The sequence below is a fragment of the Coptis chinensis genome, chromosome 2 (assembly GCF_015680905.1).
Source record: "Coptis chinensis isolate HL-2020 chromosome 2, ASM1568090v1, whole genome shotgun sequence".
Lineage (NCBI taxonomy): Eukaryota > Viridiplantae > Streptophyta > Magnoliopsida > Ranunculales > Ranunculaceae > Coptis > Coptis chinensis.
Window position 1 is genome coordinate 84,190,739 of NC_141457.1, and position 26,619 is coordinate 84,217,357.

Below are 26,619 nucleotides of genomic sequence, written 5' to 3' on the forward strand. Positions count from 1 at the left end.
AACATCGAAGGGTGCCAAAATATTTTGCAATGGCACATAAGACAAACACGGAAAGTAATGAGATGCCCATTTTTGAAAGTATTTTAAGAAGACCAAATTTTACCGCCTGAAATTGTATCAAATCGTAAGACTTTAAAGAGAGCAATCTTCATGAAACTTATATTGGATAGTAGAAGTTAATCTTGCAAGAATTTCTGCTGAAAACCTCAAATGGATGTTCGAAGTAGAGTATCAATAATAACATATACATCTAATCTTACACGGCAGAGCCATTCGACCTTAGAAAAGTTCCTTTGTGCTTGTTCAATTGTGACCGTAGGCATTTTTCCATTCCGCATTAGATTCACAGTTTTGTTGCTTAATCGCCATCGCCAACATGTTTCAAGTGCCAAGTGTGGACATACAAAGATTGAAAAAAAATACCATAGAAATAAATTCATTAAATATTTTTAAGAATGATCATGAAGTTGATACGGATTGCCGATTATAATGCTTTTTTCTGCTGATATGTGAGTGAAATGGAATTGAAAGATCTAGAGAATAAAGTGGAATGGAGATATATTAGAAGAAACTAAAACTAGGTCATCTTTTAAAAGATTGAAGGAAAGACACGGCACCATATCCAATCGGGCAAGCAAACCGATGGGTCATTTGAAGACCGAAAGCAAGATCTGCTACAATGGAAGCGATATTCGCAAGCCGTTTTGAATTAGATGTTGGTGAATAGCACCGGCGCAAAGAAGAAGATTGGGATAGCGGTCGAGTTGGTTCTGAAACAAAACAAGGAGAATGTTAATGCTATATCACCACTCAATGAAATGCTCATGGAATTACTATATTAACCCCTTTCCGAATATCAAAAATGTCGGCAATATTTGAGGATTCAAGCGGGGTCCTTCATCAAAGACTTGAGTTCCCTTTCATTTAACACAGGACCGGACATGATTACCTAATTTAGTAAAATTCAGATATAAGTATATGGAGAATTCAGTTTGGTACAAAAAGGGAAGTAGATAAGATTTGCATATAACATATGAAGCTATCTTTATCATTTACAAGTATTGCACAAACCGAAAGCATTCTCAAGCACACCAACCGATCCAGGTTCATCCACTTCCAATCAATCTATAACTAGTGTTCAAGTATGCCTCAACTCGTCTTCTTTTCGGTCATTTCGAGATTGGCCAGCCCGGGATGAGAGAATGATACCCACAATGAGGCCATAAAGAGCAAGAGCTTCAGCAAAAATGAGGATGAGAATCATTCCCACAAAGAGCTTTGGTTGTTGTGCATTAGCCCTGCAAATAGGGATAACCCAACACAAGTTTCAACATGCAAACAATTGTAATTTCTCTTTCACACTGGGGAGAAAGCAAAAGTTACAAGTGCATTTGAGCCAAAGTTAGTGAGAACTGCAAGACTGATCCCACGACCTCTTGTGCGAATAGGGAATATCTCTGACACCATTAACCAACTAATAGGACCAAAAGATATTTGAAGAAGCCATTAAAGAACAAAGTCCGGTCATCAAAATAACCTTCACATATTGCAGAGAATATAAAGAGCTCTGCAACAGTCTATAGATTCATTAGAGATCAAGATTACTTTGTTTCTCCTTGTGACTTCACCAAAAATGACGAGGTACAAACAAGAGCTGTATTCTTATTCCTATTTATGTGTTTTTTTTTCTTACTTTTTCTTTTTGTTCGCAAGCATTGCGGAGGAAAGTTTCAGAGGGGCTAAACAAAATTTTACGGTAGTAGCCAACATAAAGAAGCAGATAAATTACTGCAATGATAGGAAAACCTTGAAGAAGTTTATAGTAAGCAGCGAGAAGCGGCAAGGAAAGTGTCTGTGACATAGAAGGATATTAAAGTGAGCTTTCAAGATTTCTCAACTATCAGTATCCTGAAATGGCATAAAACATTTCATGAAGAAAGATGACGAAGAGAGATGAGAAGCATACAATGCCACTGACACCTCCAATCAGTAAGGGTCGCCTTCCAAGCTCATCAACTTTTAGGATGACTACTCTGTCATCGAGAATCGCGAGAAAGATCAATAACAAATCATCTTGAAGACCAAAAATATTTAGAGCTGCATTACTCAAATTTGAATCAACTTCAGCATTTTTTTCATTAAATCCACTTCAGCATTAATCAGGACTAACGAGTGTCCTTATTTGAACAAGATACTTGTAATGTCAGAAGCTTTTAGATACTAGTTTGGTTTGGAAGCAGGTCCTTGAGCATACCTTAAACACTCCCATTACAACTGAAATACGAAAGCAAACATCGATGCAATGAGAAAAATCCAGCGATCGACATAAATATTAATGGAAAGCATCCGCGATATAAGGTACTCAGAAAATTACAAATCTTTCCAATTTTAGCATCTAAATAAATGTTGATGTGAAGAGAAAGTACACGAAGAATGGACCTCGCATAATCTGAGAACACTTGGCTGCCTGTTATCTACATTTGTTGGATGATAAGATTTAGTTTACAAGTTCCTGTGTGCTCCTGATTGACCTATTAGGTATGCAAAATAAGCATCAAATTTATTCTGGAGGAAAAAGGAAGTTCAACTACCTGCTAGAAGAGGACCAAACCCCCACCAATTATTAAAGCCTTCAAATTCTCCCCTTCAAACACCTCCCAGAAAATGTATGCACAACACGGTTTTGTTAATTTGTGCTAAGCCAATTATGCGATATTGCTTGGAATAATAAGCCAACCTGCCGGAATATTTGAAGAACATCAGCTTTCAAGGAATTGGCATTGTCCAATAAGGTTCCATCCAAATGAACGGGGAACAACAAGTACGCTTCATGATTCCACCTCCTTGCATTGTTGTCTACACAAGAAATTTGAAAGGTGTTAAAAGTAACCAAATGATTATTAAATATCCCCATCTAACACAAAAGTAAAACTTTCAAGCAAAGATCTCTAATTCCAGTGAGGAAAAGGCACGCAAGAGTCATGGCAGTGCTGCAGACAGACTGCACACTCGTAGAATCACTTGCATAGTAAAGATATTATTCTTTTTTTTTTTTGATAAAAAAGATGTTGTTCTTAAGTTCTTTCACCAAAGAAATTAAGAGAAACGTACTTTTTTGTATTTGGTTTTCTACTTCTACTATGTTGACTAGAACTCATTGAAATTAACTAAATATTCAAACATTGAAATTACCTGTTCAGGTTGAGAACGAAGTGACTGTGGTGCCAATGAAATTCAAGAGTTTCACGAGGTAATGGTGTAATCAGCAGGGCTATTGCAGAAGGCGAATAGTAGAAGAAGGAGAAGCTGAAAAGTCGGAAGTTTTAGAGTCGGCTTAATTATTTTAATTTTAGGGTGGTTTAATTTTTCATGAAATTTTGGGCGTGGGAAGTGAAATCTTTGCCGCCTAATAATTGAATAGATATGCCGACGGTTAAGTAGAACTGCCATGTTTAGTTGTCCGTTAGAAACAAACAATGGTTAAAGCCCGTCGAACTAGCCGATAGCTAAAAACTCTCGTGCAACTGTCGGACAGAAAAAAACAATCGGGGACGGATGGCCAACTAATACCCGACGGATAAAAGGCGTTGGTAACTTCCTATGGTTATAAACCGTCGGGTAATCTTTCTGGAGTCTGTCGAGTAAAGTCGTTTTTTTGTAGTGTATTAATCCTTTCCGAGCTTCGCCATCTCGCCATGACAAAGCCCACTCCATTTTTATGGAATCAATTAACCATGGCGTGTAAGCACTTCTACTATTATTTAATTGGCCGGTGATCGCTAATGTGGGGTGGTTGAAGTAAGGTTTTCGGTAGAATGTGTATAAGGTTTATTTAATTTGTTATTTAGTTTTTTTAGTCCATATAAATTTAAGAATAGATGAGGGAGATTTAAACAAATCTGGGGAGGTGTTTCTAATTATTAATACATTCTCTTTTTTAAGAGCCACTAATATTGCTCAGAGTGCAAAATAGGGTGATATGGTGAGGAGAGAGAATGTGTGCTAGCTTTTGTATATATATATATATATATATGAGCCATATGAATTGAACTTGGGAAAGAGAACCCAGAACCAATGTGCATGGGTGGATACATGATTGTCACTTAATGGGGGCTGCTCATAGTCTCATACTAATTTATACTACTATATATTTTTTTGGGGTAAATTCTATATTATTAACACTACTATTGGTCACTTTTTTTTTTGCTAAACCACTACTATTGGTCACTGTGTGAACGAATTGATGAGCATTCGCATGACACTTAATTACTTCATAAAATATGCTAAATCGTAAAACTCAAGAAATCCATCAAATGGTCTTCAAGGCTTTGGATGACTTGAGCTATAGTGGATCCAAAACATGTAGGAAAAATTCTTAATGCTTCTTAGAATGTTTCTGATTTGAGTTTTTTGTCTTACGAAATTCGCACTAAATAACACACAAAAAGAGACATAGTTATAATGTTATATGTCATTAACACTGTGGACACATTCATCATTTTCCTGATTTCCATACTTTATTTTCTGCTTATGGTGCTGTGTGTCACCCCATCAGATGACTATTTTTAATTTTGTGTGATTATTTGTAAGGAGTGATCAGTAATTAGAATCATATTTACAGCCAACATCCATTGCATCTAAGGCCGAGTCCAATGGCATGTCACTTTCTATCTCAATTCCTCCAAAAAAAAAACAGTGTTATACAGAATTACAGATAGAGAGTAGGTTTTGTTGAAGGTGTGAACAATCCTACGCCACTTGAACTGGCGCGGTTTGAAACCCAAGTTTTTTTCATCGCCACTTCGACCTGTGCGGAATGAAAACGAAAAAAATAAATAATTTAAACCATTTAGCACCTCTTCAAATGGCGTAGAATAGAAACCCAAATTTTGCAAAAGACGAAACTGCTCTTGCGCCCTCTTAAACATAACTAGCAAAAGACGATACATCCGTAACAAAAAATAAATAGTGGGGGTAATGTATAATAGTAATTCATTGTTCTCATAATTAGTTTGTGGTTTGGTGGGGACAATTCACAAACCCTCCACTTCAAATGGCGCCGTATGAACCATTTCAACTCGCATGAAATGCACTTTTTATTGTTCAATAATACTCTCTATATATAGAGAGTTATATAGAAATATGGGGAAAAAACCACCGCAACCACCTAGGCCCCTCAGGAACAAGTCCTGTGTGATCGGGAACAAATCCAGGAAATACCCCACTTCACAAGGCTCGAACTCGAGGTCTCATGGAGTCATGGGGGTAGATACACACCAACGCCTTCCTGAACCAGTTAGGCTAACCAGTTGGGTGTAAGAGTTGACTACTTGATTTGATAAAAAACTAATATCAAATTATCAAGGCCGCCATTGAAAATGTTTCGTGGCATATATGTTTCTCCATTCCCAATTTGGTCACGGTCTTAAATGACACGAGTCACGAATCAACTATGGTGGCTAAGTTTCTGGATAATACCAGCGAGAGATCCACGGGCCCTATGGGTCTAACGTTAAGTCAGATGGGTCCATATCATTCTGAGTTTGGTTTCTGCAGTTGTGAGTTGGGGTGAGGTATGGTGCCACAGTGCCACTAGAAGCTACTCTTGTGTTGATTCTAATTATGCAGCTTGAGCCTTGAGGTAGTGATGATTTGTTAAGTCTCTTGGATTTTGCAAGAGATATATATAGTAATTACGCTGGAGTCCGGTTCCCCTATAACCGGGTACAGAGATTGATCTCTGTACCACACACACACACGTCTCGTATCTCGACGCACACACACACATCTCGGAGTACACACACAGGTATCGAGGCACACACACACATCTCGACTTCAAATGAACGGTGAGATAACACGGTTACAGAGATGATCTCTGTAACCGGTTACAGAGATCTCGAACCCATTACGCTGCAGGAAACCATGCCATCGATTAAGGAGGAGCCGCTAGATACATAGTACAAAATTTTGTGGCAGAGCAATTTGTCGGAAAGCCAAATTTCTGATATTTATAGTAAATATTATGTGTCAAAGGTCGGTAAAATGAGATGTGGAAAAACTGAAATCATGGTAAATAGACATAAATATCGCAATATATAATAAAATATTACTGGTAGAGAGAGGTCGATTGATTAGTGGAAAAGTCGGCTGAAATTTGTGATTTACAAGCTGTTATATAATTTTCTACATTGAAAAATTTGTTGTTTAAAGAGTTATCTTCCTTCTTCCTCTATATTTAATTATTTATTGAACAAAAGGACCCACCAAAGCACATCTAAATTAGAAAGTACTAACTAATCAATTTGTTGTTTAAAGAGTTGCCCATGTGACCTTGGCTCAAATGTCATGTGCATAACCATTTTCACACAAAACATATTTGATTTTGCAAGTTTTATTGGATTGTTTTGTGGTTGTCACATTTCACAAAAAGAAAATTAGGAAATTTATTTGATTTCTAATATGACAGTTGACAATTTATTTGACAATTTTCATCCCCAACGCGTTGTTATAACAACATTTTCATAATAACAATTGTCAAATCCAGAACCAAATTACCCAGAAATATAGAAATGACTTGCACATGACAACTTGTCCCGTCCAAGAGTGAGACGGGACTACTTTTGTCGTCCAGAATTTTTTTCGTTTTTTTTTAATAAAAAATTCTAAATGGCTCGATTTTGTACCGTTAGGCTTTTGTATTTTGGCACGGGACAACTATTCCTGTCCAAAATTAAAAAGCAAATTTTGCCCAAAATGCGCTGGTTCTTCCCTTCGTTTTATAAATTTTGAAGTACCAAAATTGCTAAGGTGTCACAACGAAAAATGGAAATGCATTGATAATGCTCTAAGGAGATGATATCACTTTGATTGCAGACTTCTTCGACTAAACGCGATAACTTCTCGAAGTTGGATAAAAAAGCACTTGATCATTCATTTGTAAAAGAGTCCTCGCATGTGTGAAACATAAAATCCGACCATGTTCTTAAACCTTGGCTTCTCGTTAGTCTGTTCACATAACATTTTAGCTTTTATGTAATCCAGATGTCTGGCTTTGGAAACGAGGTGAAGGAAGAAAACGAAGGGTTTGACTTATCAATTCGATAGTGTTTTTTGTCCCAAATCCTAAAGGGTCCTATTCTAAATCTTACATGTCGCAGCTAATAAATTATATGCCAAAAATACCTTAATACTAGCTTGTAGGCCTGTGCATACGCACAAACTCTTTTGAAAATATTTAGATTTTTTTTAGAAAATTGGGACTACGTTTTAGTCGCTAACCCGTTTTAATTAAGTTTTAAAAACCCATTTTTTTCAATTGGGAGAGAGATCATGTTTTAATAGGAGAATAATTCCCGTTTTAATTAGATATGCTAGATTTTCCCTTTTCAATAGGGGATGAATTCCTATTTTAATAGGAGAATGATCTCCGCTTTAATTAGAAGTTCTAGAATTTGTTTTAATAGGAGAGGAATTCCGGTTATAATAGGAGAGGAATTCCCGTTTTTCAAATAGGAGATAAATTCCTATTTTAATATGAGAGAAATTCCAGTTTTAATAGGAGATGATGTGGAATTTTAATAGAGCTCGAAAAATATCCCTTGTGGGAGCTTTAATATTAAGTTAAGATAGATATCATGATTTGTTTCCGATAAGGTGAGTTTCCCATACTAGAGTATACTAGATTTTTGGACCCGTTCAACGAACGGGGACTGTTTTTATATAATTTTTTTTTTCACTTTATTAGTATGTATAAAAAATCTTACTTCCAAACTATATTGAAACTCAGACAATAAATTAATTGATCAAAGTTCTTAGCGCCAATAATTTCTTAGACTAAAAGGCTATTTTTTTTGTATCAACGGGACTTTAGATTTCATACCCGTTCACTGAACAAATGCCCTTAAATAAAATGATTTTTTGTTGTAATAAAATTTGCAATAATTTGTAATTAAACATAGCGTGTATTCTTTGATGTTAGTTTCAATGCATTTGCATTTAGTTTTTTATTTTTTTTTATTTTATTCTATGAGGTTAGTTTGATGTATTTGTATCCAGTTTCTGATTTTCCGTTAATTATTCTTTGAGGTTAGTTCGATGCATTTGAATCCAGTTTCCGATTAATTGTTAATTATCCCTTAAAGTTAGTTCTTAGCATTTGAATCCAGTTTTTGATTTCTCATTGATTATTTTTTTAGGTTAGTTCGATGGAGTTGTATCCAGTTTCCGATTTTTCGTTAATTATTGATTGAGGTTAATTCGATGCATTTGCATCTAGTTTCCGATTTTCCATTAATTCATTGAGTTTAATGCATTTGCATCTATTTTCTGAATTCATATTAATTAGATAGTTCGATGCAATTGTATCCAGTTCCCGATTCTCGTTAATTATTTCTATGAGGTTAGTTAACTCTGAAAAACATATAGTGCTCAATTTGTTCCATTAGTTAGAGATACAAAGCTCAGCACAAATATACTGAGAATCCATTACATTAGTTGACGCTTAGTCAAACTCTCTCCAAGATTCATCCTATTGCGATGGGGAGACTTGAATTTGTGCTTCTTTCTTCAATCCTTGTTTGGTTTGCTCTTAGAATCTGAGTGATTCTTTAAAAAGAAAACTGCGCAAGGACTACATAACGTTATGCCAAGGTATAAAGATTTAATGTATTATCAATATAAAGGTTTAACTACATAAGACAAAGCCAAATGAAATCTTAGAGTTTTCTCAGTAAAGACTTGTCATTTCATTAGGTCTGCAATCGAGCAATTTTGAATCAATGAAAATCAATACAACAACAGATAACTCGCTTCAAGTTCATTTATATTTTTTTGGCACGAATTGTCCTTGATATTTTTTACTTGATATTTTATTTTTAGCTCACGTCTTATCTTGGTCACATGTTTTAGTTAAATTTCTTTTTCAATTGAAAGAAATTTATTATAAAAAAGGAATGAAAGTTCAGTTTTGCAATTTTATGGACTGATTAATTGTCATTCAGCAAGAAACTTCAAACATATATACTCCTTTAAATTAGTACGTATACAACATATTATCAAAAATATAATCAACAAAGAATTCAGACAATTACACTAGGTGAAAACATGATTTTTTTGACTCCTGGTCCTGATAGGAATTGACTGGTACTAATAGTCAACAATATATTTGACGGGCTTTTTATTAAATTGATGGTCCATAACCGTCAAACAAAAATTGATGGTTCACTTTCAGAAAAAAAAATTCCCGAAATCGGTCGGCCTTGAATACCTTCCCCAAAATTTTCGCACTTTTCCAATTTTATTTCTCTCTTTCGGTTTCTATTTGTTAAAACTCAAAACCAAAACTCTCCTTCGATACCTCACAAGTCGCAGCTACTTCACGACTCTATTTGCAAGCCGCTTTTCCAATTTTATTTCTCTCTTTCGGTTTTGTTTGTTAAAACTCAAAACCAAAACTCTCCTTCGATACCTCACAAGCCGCAGCTACTTACTTCGACTCTATTTGCAAGCCGGCGGGTAATTTCATTACCTTGTTCATCTCTACAACAACTTCAAACAACTTCCGCCAAAGGTAACAAATTCAGCAAGCTTCAATTTCGCCGGTTTGTTTCTTTTATTTAGAAAAGATGTTACTTTTTTTTAATTAGTATATTGGGATGATGCATCTTTCTCATGAAGTCAGTTTTCAAGTTTGTGTTCTACTCTTTGAAAGTCATAATCTAGTATATAATGATCCTGTGGCAAAGGTATATATATTTAGATAATGGTCATGTTAGAGCAGGCATCTATCTAGTATACTCTAAAACTTTTCAGTTGATGTATGTGTTAAATGTCGTCCTTTGTTGAATGTAATCATTTTGTCTTATGGTTAGGTCATTGGTCGTGATGGCAAGGGTCGCGTTCGAGGACTAGGAACTGGTGTTACAAAGACTGTTGTACATGCCTCCGCTCCTTACATCAAAATTGTTGAAGAAGAAAAGAGAAAACATGAAATTACAGATGAAAATGTCAAACTAGTGATGCAACGTCTTGATGAAGAGACGAGGGCACGTAAAATTCTTGAGGAAAAGTTAGAGGGTTATGCACCAGAGTTCGAAAATACTTCTCCACAGGTAATGAAAGATGACTTAGTGCAACATTTCTTTATACATGTAGTAATATATATCTTGCTATATAGCCTACACGATTTTAGTATAGAGTAGTTCTTGTTGAATTAGTTATACTCAGTCATGTTTTGACATCCTTCAAGTTCCTTTAACTTGTTCAGTCTATTATATCTGCTCCAAATTTAGTTAGTACTAGTTGTTTTGTGTGGAGGTATTAGTCACACATCATTAGTGATATGGCTGTGATCCGATTATTTGGAATAAACTTATCAATGGCCTATCTTGAATCCAAATTTATCAATGTTTATCTCTGGCCTGCAACTAGGCATTTTCCCAAGCCTGACATCCATCCTCCATTCTTCTGCGACCCATTTATCATGTAAGGTATTGAGTGCAGTACCTTGGGAACTGTAGGCACATACAGTGAACACACATACATTTTGAATGTCCATCTTTGAAACTTATAATATATCGTGAAAGTTTGGGGGATTTGCTCAGTCTTCGAAATTTTGTTCGCAAGGAAGTCCATTTGGCTTGAAAAGCCAAAGTGACCTGTCTGTAAATGCATTATTGTTTAGTTAAGAAAAAGTGTATGCTCCTGCCACCTCAAATGTAGAAGGTGTGAAAACCTAGAAAGCTGCATTGCCCCGTCAAAGGGAACATTTTGTGGGCCAAAATGGAATGTAGTACGTCAGACGTTACATCCATGCATAGGTGTCAATGTCCTGAGTGAATTGAAATGCGTATTATTTCCATTATCCATAGACGAAGACATACATAGACCAGGAGCTGCAGCTTCAATCCCTGATTCCACTTGTATAGAGACGGTAGAACCCAAAGCATCCTTCCTGTCTTTGTAGTCCACAAACTGATCTGAATCGTCCACATTCGAAGGCGCTGCTTCTTGTTTGATTTCTTTCTTCTGAGTGTCATGGATATCCCCGAGCCATTGAGGTTTTCTGCAGTGTAAGCAGGACCTTTGCGTTCAGTTGAATCAGTAACATTGTTTTCAACTTCAGCAACTGTAACAGCTTGGGTGGTACCCTCATGAGTACCTTCTTGACGGGTGGAGTCATCTGTGAGCTTTCCTGAACCAGATTTTTTGTTTCGTTCTCTTGGAAAGAGTTTAGTGATGCCAGAAGTGGCTACCTCAACTTCATTTAACACAGATGTTTTTATGTTCAAGTATCTTTTTTTAGCAGCTTCCCCTGTTGGGTCTGCAATCTTTAGCAAGTAAAGAATCCTGTCCAACTCAGACTGGAGAGAGGACATGTCCTGCTAAAGTTGCATTGTTGAATCAAGTACTGAAAAAATAACAAAACAACACAGAAAAGCATTAGCATGTCGAAGAACAGGCAGATGAAGTAGTACTAGAGGTGCTACTCGACTGCCTGGAGGTGCTTTTGAGAGAATCTAGCGGAGACTTTTTGGAGGGAAGGGTCTGTGCTTAATGGCTGGCTCTCCTCAGTACCAAATGCTGAAGGTGGATAGTCTTTGCGAGCAAGGTCTGAGGTAGTCAGTGGCCTTATCTTTCCTTCCAAGAGTCATCGTCTTTTGCCATAACATCCCAAAATAAGGAAATGTCGTCGGTGGGCCAAAACTTAGAAGTGTTGCACCCCTGAAATGGGCGTTACGCTTCAATAGAATGAATTCGGTAAGGGTAGAATACGCCCCATGGTCGATCGAAGGTCCTGCGCCACTTGAACTCAAATCTTACCCATTCAGCTAGCTCATAACAAAATGTTAGACCAAGTAAGGCTGACAGTTACGAATTGGTTGAGGAAAAGGAAACCCCCCAGCAGCTTTGCCCAGCATCTTCTGCCGATTGTCAGCCTGTTCAGCTGACCTCAGAGGATTCCAGTCACCCGGCACAGCATGTTTATTCTCGGCGGCGATTACATTATGTTTCCCAGACTAAGACTACTCCAGAAGATCAGCAGTCTAGCCTCAGTAGATTCGTCTACATTCGAAGGCGCTGCTTCTTGTTTGATTTCTTTCTTCTGAGTGTCATGGATATCCCGATACTGTTAGTTATTGTTCTTTCTCCTTATTATTGTTTTTCTTGTTTGCTTCTTAGTACTTTTGTTGAGAACAAGAGATTTATTGAGGCGTTATCGATTTTTACTGAAATGAAAGAAGTTCAGTGTCCCATTTTTACTGAAAAGAAGTTCTTAGGAAGTGCAGGATTAGATGCTTGGACTGTGTCCTCTGCCATGCTATCCTCCATATTCATCTGATTAGTACTTTGAAGGTTTGAACCAAACGGGACAGCTGGGTTTTGGGGTACCAAACACTGGCTGAGACGGAAGAGACGCAGACGAAGTAGTACTGCCAGCTTGGGAGAATGAAAACACTGGCACTGATGAACCCTTAGATGACAGACCTGCTCTGTGTGTCCAGCAGCTTCTACTTCAGCACTGCCTTTATCTTCCTTGAGTACCTGTGGTGTCGCCACTTGAGTTTGCTCCCTGGTTAGTCAGGTTCGAAACCTTATTGAGTTCTTGCGTTACTCCTGGAAGGTTCACCTCATTCCCGATAGTTATCGGAATCATTCCCTTGGCGGCAGCAGCGCAACCTTGCTTGACCGCTATAACTTCCTTGACTTTTGATGAACCTGATGCTTTCTTCTCACCCGATGAACCTGATGTTGCTAGTTTCAGGTTCTGCTCGTCCCCGAAATAAAATTAAAAGGGAACATATGCTAGACAACAGTTAGGCACGCTAAGATTTATGAGCAGAGTGTTGGAAAACCAAGAAAGGTATATCGTATGTTTGGAGTAGCTATGACGCTGATCTTAAAATGGATCAGAAGTAGGTATATCATATGTTTGGAGCAGCTATGACGCTGATCTTAAAATGGATTAGCAGTACCCTAGGATTAGGAAGGATAGGAGTTGCTCAGATAAGTTATAAATTAAGTGTAGCAAATTGAGATCATCTGCCAATAGAAAAAAAAACAGATAGAGATGCCCATACTTACAAATATATTATGATGTTTTTACTTCGTTTGGTGGAATGTTGACTTCGGTGTCTTTTACAGATCATTGACATTCGTCAGCATTGTCTTTACAAAGCATTAAGATCAGGACACACAAGTGTATCCTTTCTGACAAGTAAAGGTTGATATATTTATAGAGAGTGTAACCCTCAGTCTGACCTACTCTATTAAACCCATTACTTCTACTAAACAGATTAAATCGAAATCCCTCCCTTAATAAGAACACTATGCGATTTGAAGTTAAATTCTTTTACAACAAGAGTCCCCTAGATTAATATTTATGTTTATCTGAATTCACATAGATTAATAAGGTTCACTGTTTATTTCTTGGTAAATTGATAGATCATAATGTCAGCCCATATCAAGCATTGAGATTGTCTGCAGCAGTGTAGGGATAGGTAGTTTCTGAGGCAATGCCTTTGTTGAGTTAGACAAATAGAAATGCATCATCCATTTCACCGCCCTCACACCTTGGTCCACGCCTTTAGTGTCGCAATCCACCAATTCCTGTTTGGATAAGGAGATCAACTTCCCTGTTTTTAGCTGAGTAGCTCCTTCCATAGGCGCCACTGCTGAGAATGCCCAGCAGGATCCTGAAATTTCACAAGTTAGTAATGTATAGTGTACTTAATTTTTCCTGAGCAAGGGGCAACTAGAACATGTTTAGTAGAAAAACTTGGGTTTATCAGTAGGATAAAAGTCGGAGAACTAAAGACATGTATGGTTAGCAGTACAGAGGATAAAGCTAGCTAGTTATGTTTTCTACATTATGAAAGTTAGTCAAGATCTCCAAGTAAATAAGATTACCACATTGGCCTTGATCCTTGACAGGGGTTACTACGCCTTTCTTCCTCCAGTCCATGCTTAAGGGAACTGATTCTAAGCATCCGTTCGGTAGAGAGAGAATGGATGTTGCTCTAGCCAACTGAGCTAATAGGCCAATTTAAATTGAGTATTTAAATTTAAATATTGTTGTGCTTTCATTGAGAGTTGAACTTGTATATTTGTATTCATTTTACCTGTGATGTTGTACTGTAGGTAAGAAGACAATCACGTGTTCTTGATGAAGTGTCACATGTTCCACCATCCACACGATGCCTTTTAAAGAACTTCAGGAAAAGAACCGTTGCACTTGGGCGTGTCTAATGGCATTACCATCTGCCCGACTCGTATAACATAACAATTGATGATATCTTTGATTACACAACTGAGTTATATGTTGGTGAAGGAACATTTGGCGACATTTCAATTGGAGATACAATCACATGGCCCATGCCTTTTGTGGAGCCAATTTGATGTGAGTTGGTGAACTTTTTTGTATGCATTTTAGTAGTTTCGTCTTTTTTGTGCAACCTAGTTGGCTTTGCATACACATGAAGATGTATGGGGCATATGGAGTATACTAAAACTCATGTAATGTATTTTGCTACAATATTTTGGTGTTTTGATGAAAGAATCTATTGTATTTTGGTAGAATGTTGATTTGAGTTGGATAGTTTAATTTTTGTAGGAAAAATGGATATGAAATTTAGATTATAAGAATTTCTTTTTAAAAAACATTAATGCTAAAAAAAACGACGGATATAGACCGTCAAGAAAATTTATGTATACAGAAAATTGACGTAGCAAACCGTCAATAATTTTCAAATTTGCATCCCAAATTCTATTAAAATCAGAAAAATTTGACTAGTGAAATAGCAAACTTTGACGGTTATAAACCGTCAACAATTCTATTTATTATTGACGTTGACCACCCGTCAAATAAATTTAAAATTATTGACGGTAACTAACCGTCAAGAAAAAAAACGACTACGGATTTTTTGACGGGCCTTGAGACAGGCGATGTCAGTCAAAAACAGTGTTTTTTGACAGGGTTTACCTGTCAAAAAAGTCTTATTTTCACCTAGTGTTAGGCGACTATTAGGGACATGCATGAACATTCCCAGTGAGCGTTTGATCCATACTTGATGTCTACAGTGGTATACCACACCTTACTTGTATTGTAAAAAATTGAGACTAAGCAGCAAAATGAAATGTCACAATATTTTTTTTGATATATGTCGAAGTGATGGAAAACAAAGAATATTTTTTACATACCCACCTAGTTTTTCAATATTTTTTGAAATGATACAACAGAAGATGTTTTTCTGTCGTGATGTTATTAAGGAAATGAACATTCCCAGTGAAGTAAACCAAGATGACCCTAAGCTCATACACAACTTCGCAATAACTTAAGGTGAGCAATATGCCTAGCGCCGTCCCACACTCCCCGCTTTATGATACCTAAAAGCAACAAATCAACCTATCAGGAAAAAAAAATAACAATAATAAATAAAAGTAGAGCGATCTAATAATAACTCAACAATATACAATACTACGATAAGAAGTCAAAGAAATCCAATAATAAGTGCAATGTATTAGTAATCTAAGTAAGAAAATGTTGGCTAAAAAAAATCTTATGTGCTACTTCTTACCAAAGGATTGTTTGTGGGGAGCATTTTTTTTTAACAATCAACCTAGTACACACCAAGTTAGGAAAAATTGAAGAGAGACCTCAACTAATCAAGTTTCTCAATCAAATTAATATTTGAGATTTTTTTTTCTCAAGTTAATAATATGAATATCTTGACTATTCATATTTGTGCTATTTTTAATATCTCAAAACACTATTGAAGAGAATACACGTGAATAACTTAAATGTTCAATGACAACAAAATTATGTGTATCAAACAGAGGCTCCTTATCATTCTCAATAGCAGCATGGTATCATCTTTTTTGAGAATTAATAAAGAATCATATAAATATTTTCAGATTGACATACTAATAAAAGAATAGCGCTATATCATCTTTTACAACTATGAGCAAGCTTTCACACATTAGGAGCAAGTGTTGGATGCGGGAATTTAAGACACCTCTATCTCTAACCAAATTGAGTGTTGATCAAGTGCCTCCTCAAGTCTGAAAGCAATATCAGACAATCCCCTATTCCACTTGGTTATGGCGTATCGTTCTAGTAAAGCCCATCTACCATCAATAGTTCAATCATGCATTATCCCCATCCCATATTCAACTCCAAGAATCCCTTGCTCCCCTTTCTCGAACCCAATCATCTCTGCACCACAATCAAGACACCAAAAAAAAAACATTCACAAACAAACACAAACAAAACCTAAATAGAGACTAATAAGATAGGCCCTTCATTGTTTTTTTGGCATGGTAAAATTCATATTAGGAAAAATATAAACATTCAAATTTGTTTGTGTACCCAAATTATCACCAATTGACCGAGCTCATTTAAAGGAATGGGCCAAAATAAAATAAAATAAACAAATTTTGGATGAAATCAAAAACAAAATGCAAAAGACAACATATTATAAAACAAATTATATAGGCATTTATTTTCACATTAACACAAAAGAGAAATCAAAACTAAACAAAATGCAAAAGACTAAAAAATTAAATTAAATCACAAATACCTTCAAGACAGATTATCCAAACAACTCGACAATTGTAATCAGAAACAATGTTCTGCGGAGCTAGAAAAAATTTGATAACTCGGAAGCACACAACCATAACTACACTATCTAGCTTCTTGAGCAACAACAGAGAAATTCCAATTACATATTCAAGAAAATAATCATAAGAACAAAGACATGACATATCCTCAAACGAAAAGACATTGTTCGAATTTCCCATCAACAATAAAATGAAGCAACAGTGCAAATATAATGTGCCTTGGATCCTACGATAGTGGACAAACAACTCCATGGCGATGTTCATCACATCCAAGAGGTCTCTTCAACTGCACAGCAGGAAACTCATCTGTTGAACTATACATAGCAATGCACCATGTCTTGCTAGCACATGCATCTATTGTTTTCATGCACTGGGAGAAGTACCAAGTAAGTTGTTTTGTCATTGCTTATATATAAAATCTTAGGCAAACAATTGATAAATGTAAATTGTAATGGAAGGGGTGGTTAAGATGCATAAGGTTTGTTGAAATTATGAATAAACCAACTTACCTCCTACTTATATGACTCTTAATCAAACACGGAATTTTAATATTGTGATCATATATCAATTGCTAATGCGAGTCGTGATGCAGGCAAAATAGAAAGGTTTGATAGGCTTGAGTGTGTATGCTTTCTGGTGTACACCTATGACAAACTCAAATGCAGATATGGAAGCAACCCAAAGAGCTACGGATTTCTATACCATTTGGTAAGAATAATATAAACACATCTAGCCATCTTAGGTATATACATATATATCAGGCCAACATTCAAACATAAAGATCTTTATTTCTACATGTCATGTGATTGTTCACTACAATAGATGCCGAAAGCATAAGCTTGTATGTATAACATGAATATATTACGTATAGAAAACTGAAACAACAATCAATTTATATCTTTGAAATCATATTATATAAGTTGATTACAGGGCTCTCAATCCTCTGGTGTTTGGAGATTATTCCAGAATCATGAAGAAGAATGTTAGGTCAAGAATTCCATCATTTACGAAAGGTGTACATTTCAATACAATGCATATTATAAGTTTTATGAGACAACTTAAAAATTCCAGTAAATGATATCAATATTGTCATTATCTTGGTCGTGCATTAGAGGAAGAAAGCAATGAACACACTAACCACATATATGCGTAAAATAAGTCTAATGGTACTGCTATCATGTTATGCACTACACCAGAATTATCAAAAAAGGACGGGGCATAAGACAGGCATGGTCGTCTTTAATTTAGGACGGGCTTCCTAGTCCCAATTGAGAAAAAACCCATCGTGTCGTTTATCTTGAATAATTGTGTACGTTTTTTTTATTGTAATTAATATAAGACGGATACTTAAGTCTTAAATGGGGTTAGATATTGTCGCTATGAAAAGGACCCCTCTTCAGCCATCGCACACTACTTTCCAAAACTATTCTTATATCGTGTGTGCTTCCCTTCTTCCACCCCTTCCCAAACCCTAGTCTACTGAAACCTTGTTCAACACAACTGCGACCGACCCTCAGTACAACGAATGTATGGGTTTCTCATTTTTCCCTTTACAACTCTTGTTTGGTTTTTCAGTAATCATTTTGATATGTTGGACTTGTGGGTTAGGTCTGAGAGACATGCTGAGAAAATGAATTTTTTGTTGGGTTTAGTTCTATTTTTTTAAGTGATTTGGATTGAAGCCCTTGAATCATTGTGTTTTAATTGTTTAATGTTTTGATTTAATTGAGAGTTTCTAGTAATTTGATGGGTTCAAAGGTATTAACTTTACTATTTTTATGGATTGGGGTTAATGAATATTGGGTTAATTGTATGTAATTTGGATTCAATTGAGGATTTGTATTATTTTTATGTTGTGGGCTTGTTCACATGTAAATTGTCAATAAATTTGAGTCAACAGAAAGTTTTTGTGATTTTTCTTGTCTAAAGTTATTAGTTTTATTATTTTTGTATTGATTGTGTGGTTTATAATGGCTTTGGTATCAACGTTGGTGGAATTTGATGAAAACCAAACAATTTGGGAAGTATTGGAACTGTTGGTATTGTATGCAGGTTCTTTGTGGATTGCATTGTTAATTGGGATTGTTATTGGATGGGTTAGGAAGCCTAAATAGGTGTGTTTAGAGAGAGATCAATTGGGTTTTTTTCCAGTTTCAAAAGATTCTTCGCTGTCGTTTGGTTCTTTCATTGAGTTCTAGCTCTAAACCAAGCTTGAATTCATTGAAGGTAGTTGACTTACTCTCATATCTCAATTTCACTTTGGTTGTAATTGAATTCGGTAGAAATGTTTAATAGTTTATACTACTAAGTGGTGTCTAGAGTAAATTTACGTGAAATCGTATTGATTTGATTATAGTTATGTGAGGATTTCCTTGCCAGCAGCAAGAAAATCAACACTACACCATTTGGGTGATTTTGCAACATTTGGGTTTTTTTATTAGTAACACTTATTCGTCCGTTAGCAAATTATTCACATTTATAATCCGTTAGAAATACTATCAACCGTTGCTGAAATACTTGAATTATTTTCTAACATTTCCATCTCTTTGTTCATTAGGTACTTTCTTCCTCTAACTTGAAGTTGATAGAACTAACAATTTCATCTCAAGCATTAGCTGTTGAAAATGTATGGAGTTACAAAAGTATTAGTATCAAGATGTAGGTTTACATAGTGGTGTATGATTATTTGGGCTGGTAATATAATAAGGTTTTATTTGCAGTTTCTTGTAACTGTTGTTAAGGAATAAGAAGAGGTTATCCAGGATATCCATGGTTCTATTGACGAGCAGAAGCAACTACTATCTCTTTCTGCTCAGCAACAAGAGAAGGTATATACAGTTTGCAATACTTTACAGGAGTTTCAATTGTTCAAGTTTATCTTGCCTCAGTTGACCTTCGATTCCATAATCTGTACATCTTCAACAATCTGTAACTATATCAGTTTATTTCTGCATAACTGCAAGGACTTCAAAGGAGTCTGGTTTCAGTGCAAGTTATATTAAAAGCAGCAATGGGTTTTTTTATGACCTCCAATGTCGCTTCTCAAAACTCTCGAAATCTATTGAAGAAGATCAGGCAGAAAAGTCTGGACAGATAGAGACCTTTGGAAAGACATTTCAGGTCAAAGTTGCTTGTCATTATTGTTTGTACTTAATTACTTCCATATATAGATAGAACAGTTCGTAATTTTTTTTACTAGTGCAGGAGGAGTCTTCCTTTTAAGAGATATTAAGATCTCGCATGTGGTGTTCTTGAGTAGGTTTCAAAGGCCTTGAGAAATATGGATGAAGAAAATATTGAAGTGAAGAAAAGGTTAGAACAAGAAATGTCTAGTTTACAAGAAGTTTCGGCAAATGCAAAAGCGGAGTGGCATGATTATTTTGGGGAGGTACAAGATCATTTCTTAGAAGACTCGTTTTCAGCTATTGGACAAGGTATTGATTGGAATACTCATTTTCATATGCTCACAGTTTATTTGATGAAAGTTCCTTAAGGGCTTTAGTTTTTATGCTTTTACTGTTTTTGAAAATTAATAATTACAAACAATGGTTTACGATCATGCGATGCATCACATGTTTAGTTTTTATCACTTAACTTTAGATCATGCTAGCACCTTTTATTTCCACTTAATTTTATACAAGTTGTTAGCTCATTCATGATGTAGTTACATATTTTAGGAACATGTACTGCGACTTGATCTTCTAATTGATATTCTAGCATGGGGTGACCTGCAACAGCCCAACAGATGGCCTATAGCAGCCTAGGACTTGAAATTGTATGAAGTATGAAGCTTGGGTATTTTGTTTTGGAGGCCAGCAATGTCTGATTGTCTTGCTTGTTTTGGAGATTGGCAGACATGTGCGCTTCTTTAGTAGATAGAGATTGCCATAAAGAGCAATATGTTTAGGTTGATCTCTTTGTTCTTTACAGTTGTCTACATAAACTAATTGTTTACAGTAACTATCAAAAACTAATTGTTTATAGTATGTACATCTATTTATCATCATAATATGTCAAGGCATTTTATCATTTAATTGTCTGTCTTAGAATGTTTGCAATAAGTCATGCACATGTAACCACCCATTTAGTGCTAACTACTCGGGTCATAGGGAGTTATGTCCTTGAAGGAGATAACATTAATATTCTTTTAGTGGTAAGTGGTGGATTGAGGACACTACACCTAGGAGAAGGTGCCCAGCTGGATGATACACAAGGCAAGGACACGTCCTAAAATTTCTTCCTGCACATTCTAGTATTCTACCATGGAAGTTAGTATAATTTTTATTTTGACTAGTTCTGACTAAACAATATCTGAAGTAAGATTTGCAATCAATCCTCTATAGAGCTTTTAGTGAAGTACTTCAACACCGTAAGGTTTGATCTTAAAAGAATATTCTTTTATAATGCTTCCTTCTATCCTGTTGTATATAAATTTTCTTATATTATTATATATGTTTTGTTTGAATTTAGCTGAAATACTTATATTTCAGAGCATGTATACAAATGTTTTGGCATTTTCCAGTTTCTTTTAACTCTGAATATCAGGTTATTATATATCAGACACTAAGAAGTCGTTTTCGCCTTGTTACATATATTGCATGCCTAAGTGCCTGTAAGAAGAGTTGAAGTATTTCACTTCTTTCGTCAGGTCAGTAATCAAGAGTTGACGTATAAGAAGATGGGCCTAATTGGAACTCTAAAGATTGTTTCTTGTCTTGGGCATATAGATTACGCCACCCATCTCTCGTCATCTCAGGTACGGACCAGGAGTATTTACATATTACACCCTTTTAACCTATTTGTCTGTTGTGGTTGAAATCATTGTTGTGCTATTGCTGATTGCTTGCCTTGTTATGTATTTTCAAGGAGTTACTACTATTAGCAGTTATTTATGGACATATATATTCATTGTTGTTCTTGTTAGTAAGGCTTGTATACTAATATTTGACAGACTGAGTATTACCTAGGTTACATTGACACGCCGTATCGGACATGGATACGAATTGTTGGACACGGCAAAATATCAAAATTTGAGGTAAATTACATGCAATATGTGTCCGACACAGAACTCTAATTTGTCGTATTGCAAATGAAAACTTGGAATTGAGTTTTTTAGTTATTGATTTTTAGCTAGTATATATTATTTACAATTGTAAGGAACTCTCTCTTGTTGAGAGAGTGAATATGCCCGTCATTAATTTGTCGACACAGTTATGGGTGTGCTCTACTACCGTAAGATACATGATTTGCGTAATTTGCTAGACAATTGTCATTGTGTTTTATTTGCAATTGCTCTGGGGTTTCTCAGTCTTGCATTGATAGTCTTCCCACACACTACACTTAAACACCTACTGATCTGCTTATAGCTGCTTGGAAAGTTGTTTTGTTGACTTTGTTGGTGTTTATTTACATTCTATTTTCTCCCTACAGGGCCTCTTTATACTTTGTTGTATACAGAGGGCTGGGATTGTTTGTGTTTAATAATTAATTGTTTCATTTAGACCTTTTATTTTTGTGGTGACGTGGTTGCTAAGTGGACATGAATTTAGACTATGCATATCTATTAAGAAGCTTTGCACATGGTTATGATATGAGAATTTGGTACAAATTTCATAGTTGTTGCATGTGGTACTTGACTTAGAAAAGACACCTATAAGAGTATGGTTATCTTATGTAAAGGTAAGATATACCTACAGGATCCGCTCATGTTGGGCTAGCTTTACCAAGAGAAGTTGGATCTTGGCAGACCAAAGGCAAGTTGGATCTTACCATAAGTAGTCTTGTACAATAACTTCCAGTTTCATTCGGAAAGACGAACCGAATTGAATGAAGTCAACTCTTGTGAACTCACTTCTTTGTGTGGAGTGGTGTCGGATTGATAATGCTCCTGCCGTGTTGTTTGTCTCTACGTGGGTTAGCTCCTATAAAACTCTCAAAGCTGTTTACCGTCATGAAAGGCTATGTGATTCACACGAAAGAACAAAATGTGCATGCAAAGGTGATGAAGATAGGAATTTCAAATTGTTTTTTCATTATATTTTTATTCTTCTTTGTATACTTTGAAAGCCTAGTTGTTGGCAATCATAAGCTGGAAAATATTGTAAATTGGAAATTATCAATGTATATATCAATTTTTGAAATGTGTTGTTTTAGTATGTTGTTTGACTAATTGATTTTATCATCTGAGAAACCTTAAATCAGGTAGGGGTATGGAAAAATAGATTTTACAAAAAATATATATATATTAAAAAAATTACCTTAAATTTGTACGACGGAAATGCATGTCCTAGACGGGGGGTTGGTAAGGACACAAATTTACGACGGTTGGTAGAGTTCTAGTTTTGAAAATACACAGTTGCATTGGAAAACAAATATACGATGGTTTTGAGTGTCTTATATTTAACGACGGCATAAACTGTCTCAAGTCCGTCGTAGTTCTAATTCAGCTTACCACGCTCATTCCCGTCGTTAATATTAACGATAGGGCTATTCGCGACGGAGTCTGGGACACCATTTCCCGTCCTAAATCTCGATTTAGGACGGATTTAACCGTCGTTTTTGGCCATTTCTGGTGTAGTGATGGTCCATATGACTGACCATCACATATAATAGTTTACTACTGGCATTGGAGTCAAATTGAATAAGTCATGATCATTATTTGTAAGCCAACAGAGACCATAATACCAGCGAAAGAGAAAATATACAATGTATATATAACCTAAAAGACATCTAGAAAAAAGAACAACACGTGTTAGTACATTGACAACAGTAATATATGCATGCCTGAGAATATCATGTTGAAAGACATCTTAATTGAACAAATAAACCTGGCAGACCTAGAAAGTAACTACAACTTGGTATTTAGTAATGCCATATCAACTTAGGGTTTCAAACAATGCAATTAATAGTCTTAGATTGTTAAGTTACAAAAAAATATATATGCATCTAAACTACAATTTAGCTACGTTTATCGTTTGAACTATAATAAAATTAGACTTTGCCACGTCAATTTATCTGTTTGTGACCATCTAACTTTATTAAACTCTAATGATCTTAAGTTTATGCCTGAAATAGCTCTGAAGAGACAGGCCTAAGCTTCCACGTTTGTCTAAGACTGTTGTGATGATAGTCCGTGGGTTTCTCATTCCAATAGCCATTTAAGCTACTTTAATGTTTTCAAAAACAACTTCTCCGTATCTAGTTCTCCTACACCTCCAACAGCTACATCATAATAATGGTCTCGACAACCCATGTTTGACAAACTGTTGGCTATGATGTTTGGTTGATTAGCCCAACCCAGTCAAAAAGGAAAACAAAAATCATAGGCAAGAAGCACAAAAGAAGGTTCAAGCAAATCAATGAGAAAACAATACATTTCAAAGAACAATACAATAAGAGCAATGTCGATATTGAGTAACCTAAATGGATTGCATAAAACCATCATATAGTCTTGATTATCCCAAAAAAAAAAAAAAGGATTTTACATGATCAATTTACGGTCATATAAAGATTTTTTTTTAATATAATTTCAAGTTTTCAAATAACATTCACTAAATCCGTATTAATACAATAAATAATCCAATCTACAGTTCACGATAAGTTTTCATTAAAGGATATACTCGCCATCAAATTGATAAATAAAATTACTTGCGAATTTTAAACTATAGTGGCCATCTTGGGCTTTTATTAGCATACTTATCACATTGTGTAAGACCTTGAAAGATTGAAACACTCTAGGCATTGCTATTTCATGACTCATGTACATTTTTTATTTATGCTCATAAAGCTGAATCAATGAACCAACAGCCTAAAAGTCAAACATGAAAATCAATACTGAATAAATATGCAAAGAACAAAAATAATGAACTTATACTATACCCAAACAGGTCTACCTTAGAAGAAGGCAAACATCTTTTTCTTTGGATGTTCGCTTTCACTTGAAGCACGGAATCTAAATAATCAAACGAAAACAAAGATTAGAAAACACCAAAATATACTATGATAGAAGACACAAAAATTAGAAAGAGAGATGTACATAGAGAGACACAAACTTGAGAATCTATGCGACGAATAAAACCCCATGAAAATGGGCATTACGAACAAAACCCCGGTAGGACTCGAACCCACAATCACCTAATTAGAAGTCTTTATCCAGAGATTAGCATCTCTCTAGTCCCAACCTTTTTTTTTTTTTTTTTCCGTATATGTAGTTTACATTTGAAAGACATGCATGGCTGATATTTTTATATAATTACCAGAGAAGTGAAAGGAAGTGGAAGTTGAGAACAAATTAAAGTACATATATCAACATAGATTTAAATTATATAACTTGATCCTTTGTATAGGTTATTTTGTGACCAAGAACCTGGAATGTATCGAAAACATCCTAACTATATATAAATCAAATTTCCTTATACAAAGAATAGATATATGGAAGAAAGAAAGATAGTGTAACTTACATATCAATGTTATGAGCTTTGAGAGAGGCGTAGTATGTGGTCGATCTGGTTAATAGTAGATAAGAGTCTTTCTATCTCAAAGCACTCTAAATGCCCTGTTTAACAATGTGGAAACCCCACAACAAAATCACACACAAAAAGATCTTTAAAAACAGGTTTTCAAGCCCACTAGCTATATCAAATTGTTGCTACTTGGTAAGAAATAGTAGAAACCACACAATCACATATGCTACAAAAGATTCATTCTGGCTCAATAAGTTGTGAGTCTGTGTGTGGACGTACTGATTTATACCATGGTTTAAAATTGTCATACCAACCAACCGATACCTCTCATCCAAACACGAATTCGTACTATTGACTTTATATCGAAAAAATACATTAATAAACAAAGAATATATATAGAAACAATTAAAAGAATATGTACTTGAATGCAAGCATGGTTGTTGCTTAAATTACAGATAATAAAGAGCGATGGAGTGTGTTGGATTCATTGTTTGAGTCTAAGAATTAATTTCTCGAAGCACTGAACTTCCTCTGATCAAAAGGAACTTAAAGATATATAAATATGGGAAAATATAAACATCTTAGCTGTAGTGTGTTAAAAGTACTACAACATTTGAGTTGGTATGAGCTCGGTCCATATAAGAGCAAAAATTGTAAAAGGCTATGCATTCAAAAGTAGTTGATTCCATTATAGTTTAAATGGCCGATTATAAGAACAATGCAGTGATTAAGATCAACATACCACAAAATGATTTTGTTTTTGTCACATTTTGTCTAAAAAAACTACATCTTCTATTGAAAAAAGTTCAAAAGTTATTGAGCTTACTTGCTCAAAAATCCCAAACTATTTGTTTCCCTCTAACTGCATTACCGTAAACATAGATTACAAACATTATTTACCACGCTAGTAAATTGTGTGCTAATAAAATAGTTGTGCTAGTAAAATAATGCAATTATTTTTCCTTAGCAATCGTGTGCTAGAGTACTACTTTTTGTTACGCAACAGATTCCTAGATTACGTAAACTTTTTTCAGAGAAATATTCAGGGAATTGAAAAGATATCATAGAGATAATAACTAAACCCTGTTAAGTTTAGATAATAGAGACCATATTTAAGTCTACAAAAATTGTGGAAATTCTACTCGTATTGTACCACAATAAATCATATTATATCAAAAGTTCTGAAAAACATAAGTTTGTAAAATATATTATACCAAAAATAAATATTCAATGATCTTAATGTTAATATCTTTGATAAGGATTGTGTCAAGTTAACTGAAATTGTTTCATTACTCAAAAAAAAAAAAAAAATAAATAAATAAATATATATATATATATATATATATATATATATATATATATATATATATATATATATATATATATATATATATATATATAGAATAAGCAAGAAAATAAAAATAAACGCAATGAAAAACACGATCAACAAAATGATATCGACAAGGCAGACCATGCAAAATTAAACAACAAATTTTCAGTAGAAGTTGTAAATTTTTTGGTACCTAGTGGTGCTTCCATT

At 35.1% G+C, this 26,619-nt stretch overlaps 2 protein-coding genes and 2 long non-coding RNA genes across 11 annotated transcripts; 3 read left to right on the forward strand and 1 right to left on the reverse strand.

Annotated features, from left to right (window-relative positions):
• Positions 1-9,638: 9,638 nt before the first annotated feature.
• LOC147518411 (uncharacterized) lies at positions 9,639-14,247 on the forward strand. Its single transcript, XM_086593910.1, has 3 exons — positions 9,639-9,743; positions 9,870-10,109; positions 14,140-14,247. Exons 1-3 carry the CDS (start codon positions 9,654-9,656, stop codon positions 14,245-14,247), a joined length of 438 nt encoding a protein of 145 aa, XP_086450036.1. The 5' UTR covers positions 9,639-9,653.
• On the forward strand, positions 10,162-13,049 carry LOC147518412 (uncharacterized). The gene is made up of 2 exons (XR_015211784.1): positions 10,162-10,997; positions 12,076-13,049. It is a non-coding gene; the product is annotated as an uncharacterized LOC147518412 (long non-coding RNA).
• A 1,578-nt stretch (positions 14,248-15,825) lies between the features above and the next one.
• On the reverse strand, positions 15,826-24,797 carry LOC147518413 (uncharacterized). The gene is made up of 2 exons (XR_015211790.1): positions 24,510-24,797; positions 15,826-16,213 (listed from the first exon to the last, which is right to left on the reverse strand). It is a non-coding gene; the product is annotated as an uncharacterized LOC147518413 (long non-coding RNA).
• LOC147518414 (uncharacterized) lies at positions 17,802-22,757 on the forward strand. Of its 8 annotated transcripts, XM_086590265.1 has the most exons (8): positions 17,819-18,843; positions 19,175-19,243; positions 19,338-19,445; positions 19,581-19,737; positions 19,877-20,051; positions 21,225-21,373; positions 21,585-21,652; positions 22,314-22,757. In XM_086590265.1, the coding sequence occupies exons 3-8, from the start codon at positions 19,387-19,389 to the stop codon at positions 22,393-22,395; spliced, it is 690 nt and encodes a 229-aa protein (XP_086446391.1). In that variant the 5' UTR covers positions 17,819-18,843; positions 19,175-19,243; positions 19,338-19,386; the 3' UTR covers positions 22,396-22,757. The 8 variants fall into 8 exon arrangements, 3 of the variants coding, with proteins under 3 accessions (XP_086446391.1, XP_086446392.1, XP_086446394.1); XR_015211788.1 differs by having other exon boundaries at positions 17,802-18,843; positions 19,338-19,737; positions 19,822-20,051; positions 21,266-21,373; XR_015211786.1 differs by lacking the exon at positions 21,585-21,652 and having other exon boundaries at positions 17,802-18,843; positions 19,822-20,051; positions 21,266-21,373.
• Positions 24,798-26,619: the final 1,822 nt, after the last annotated feature.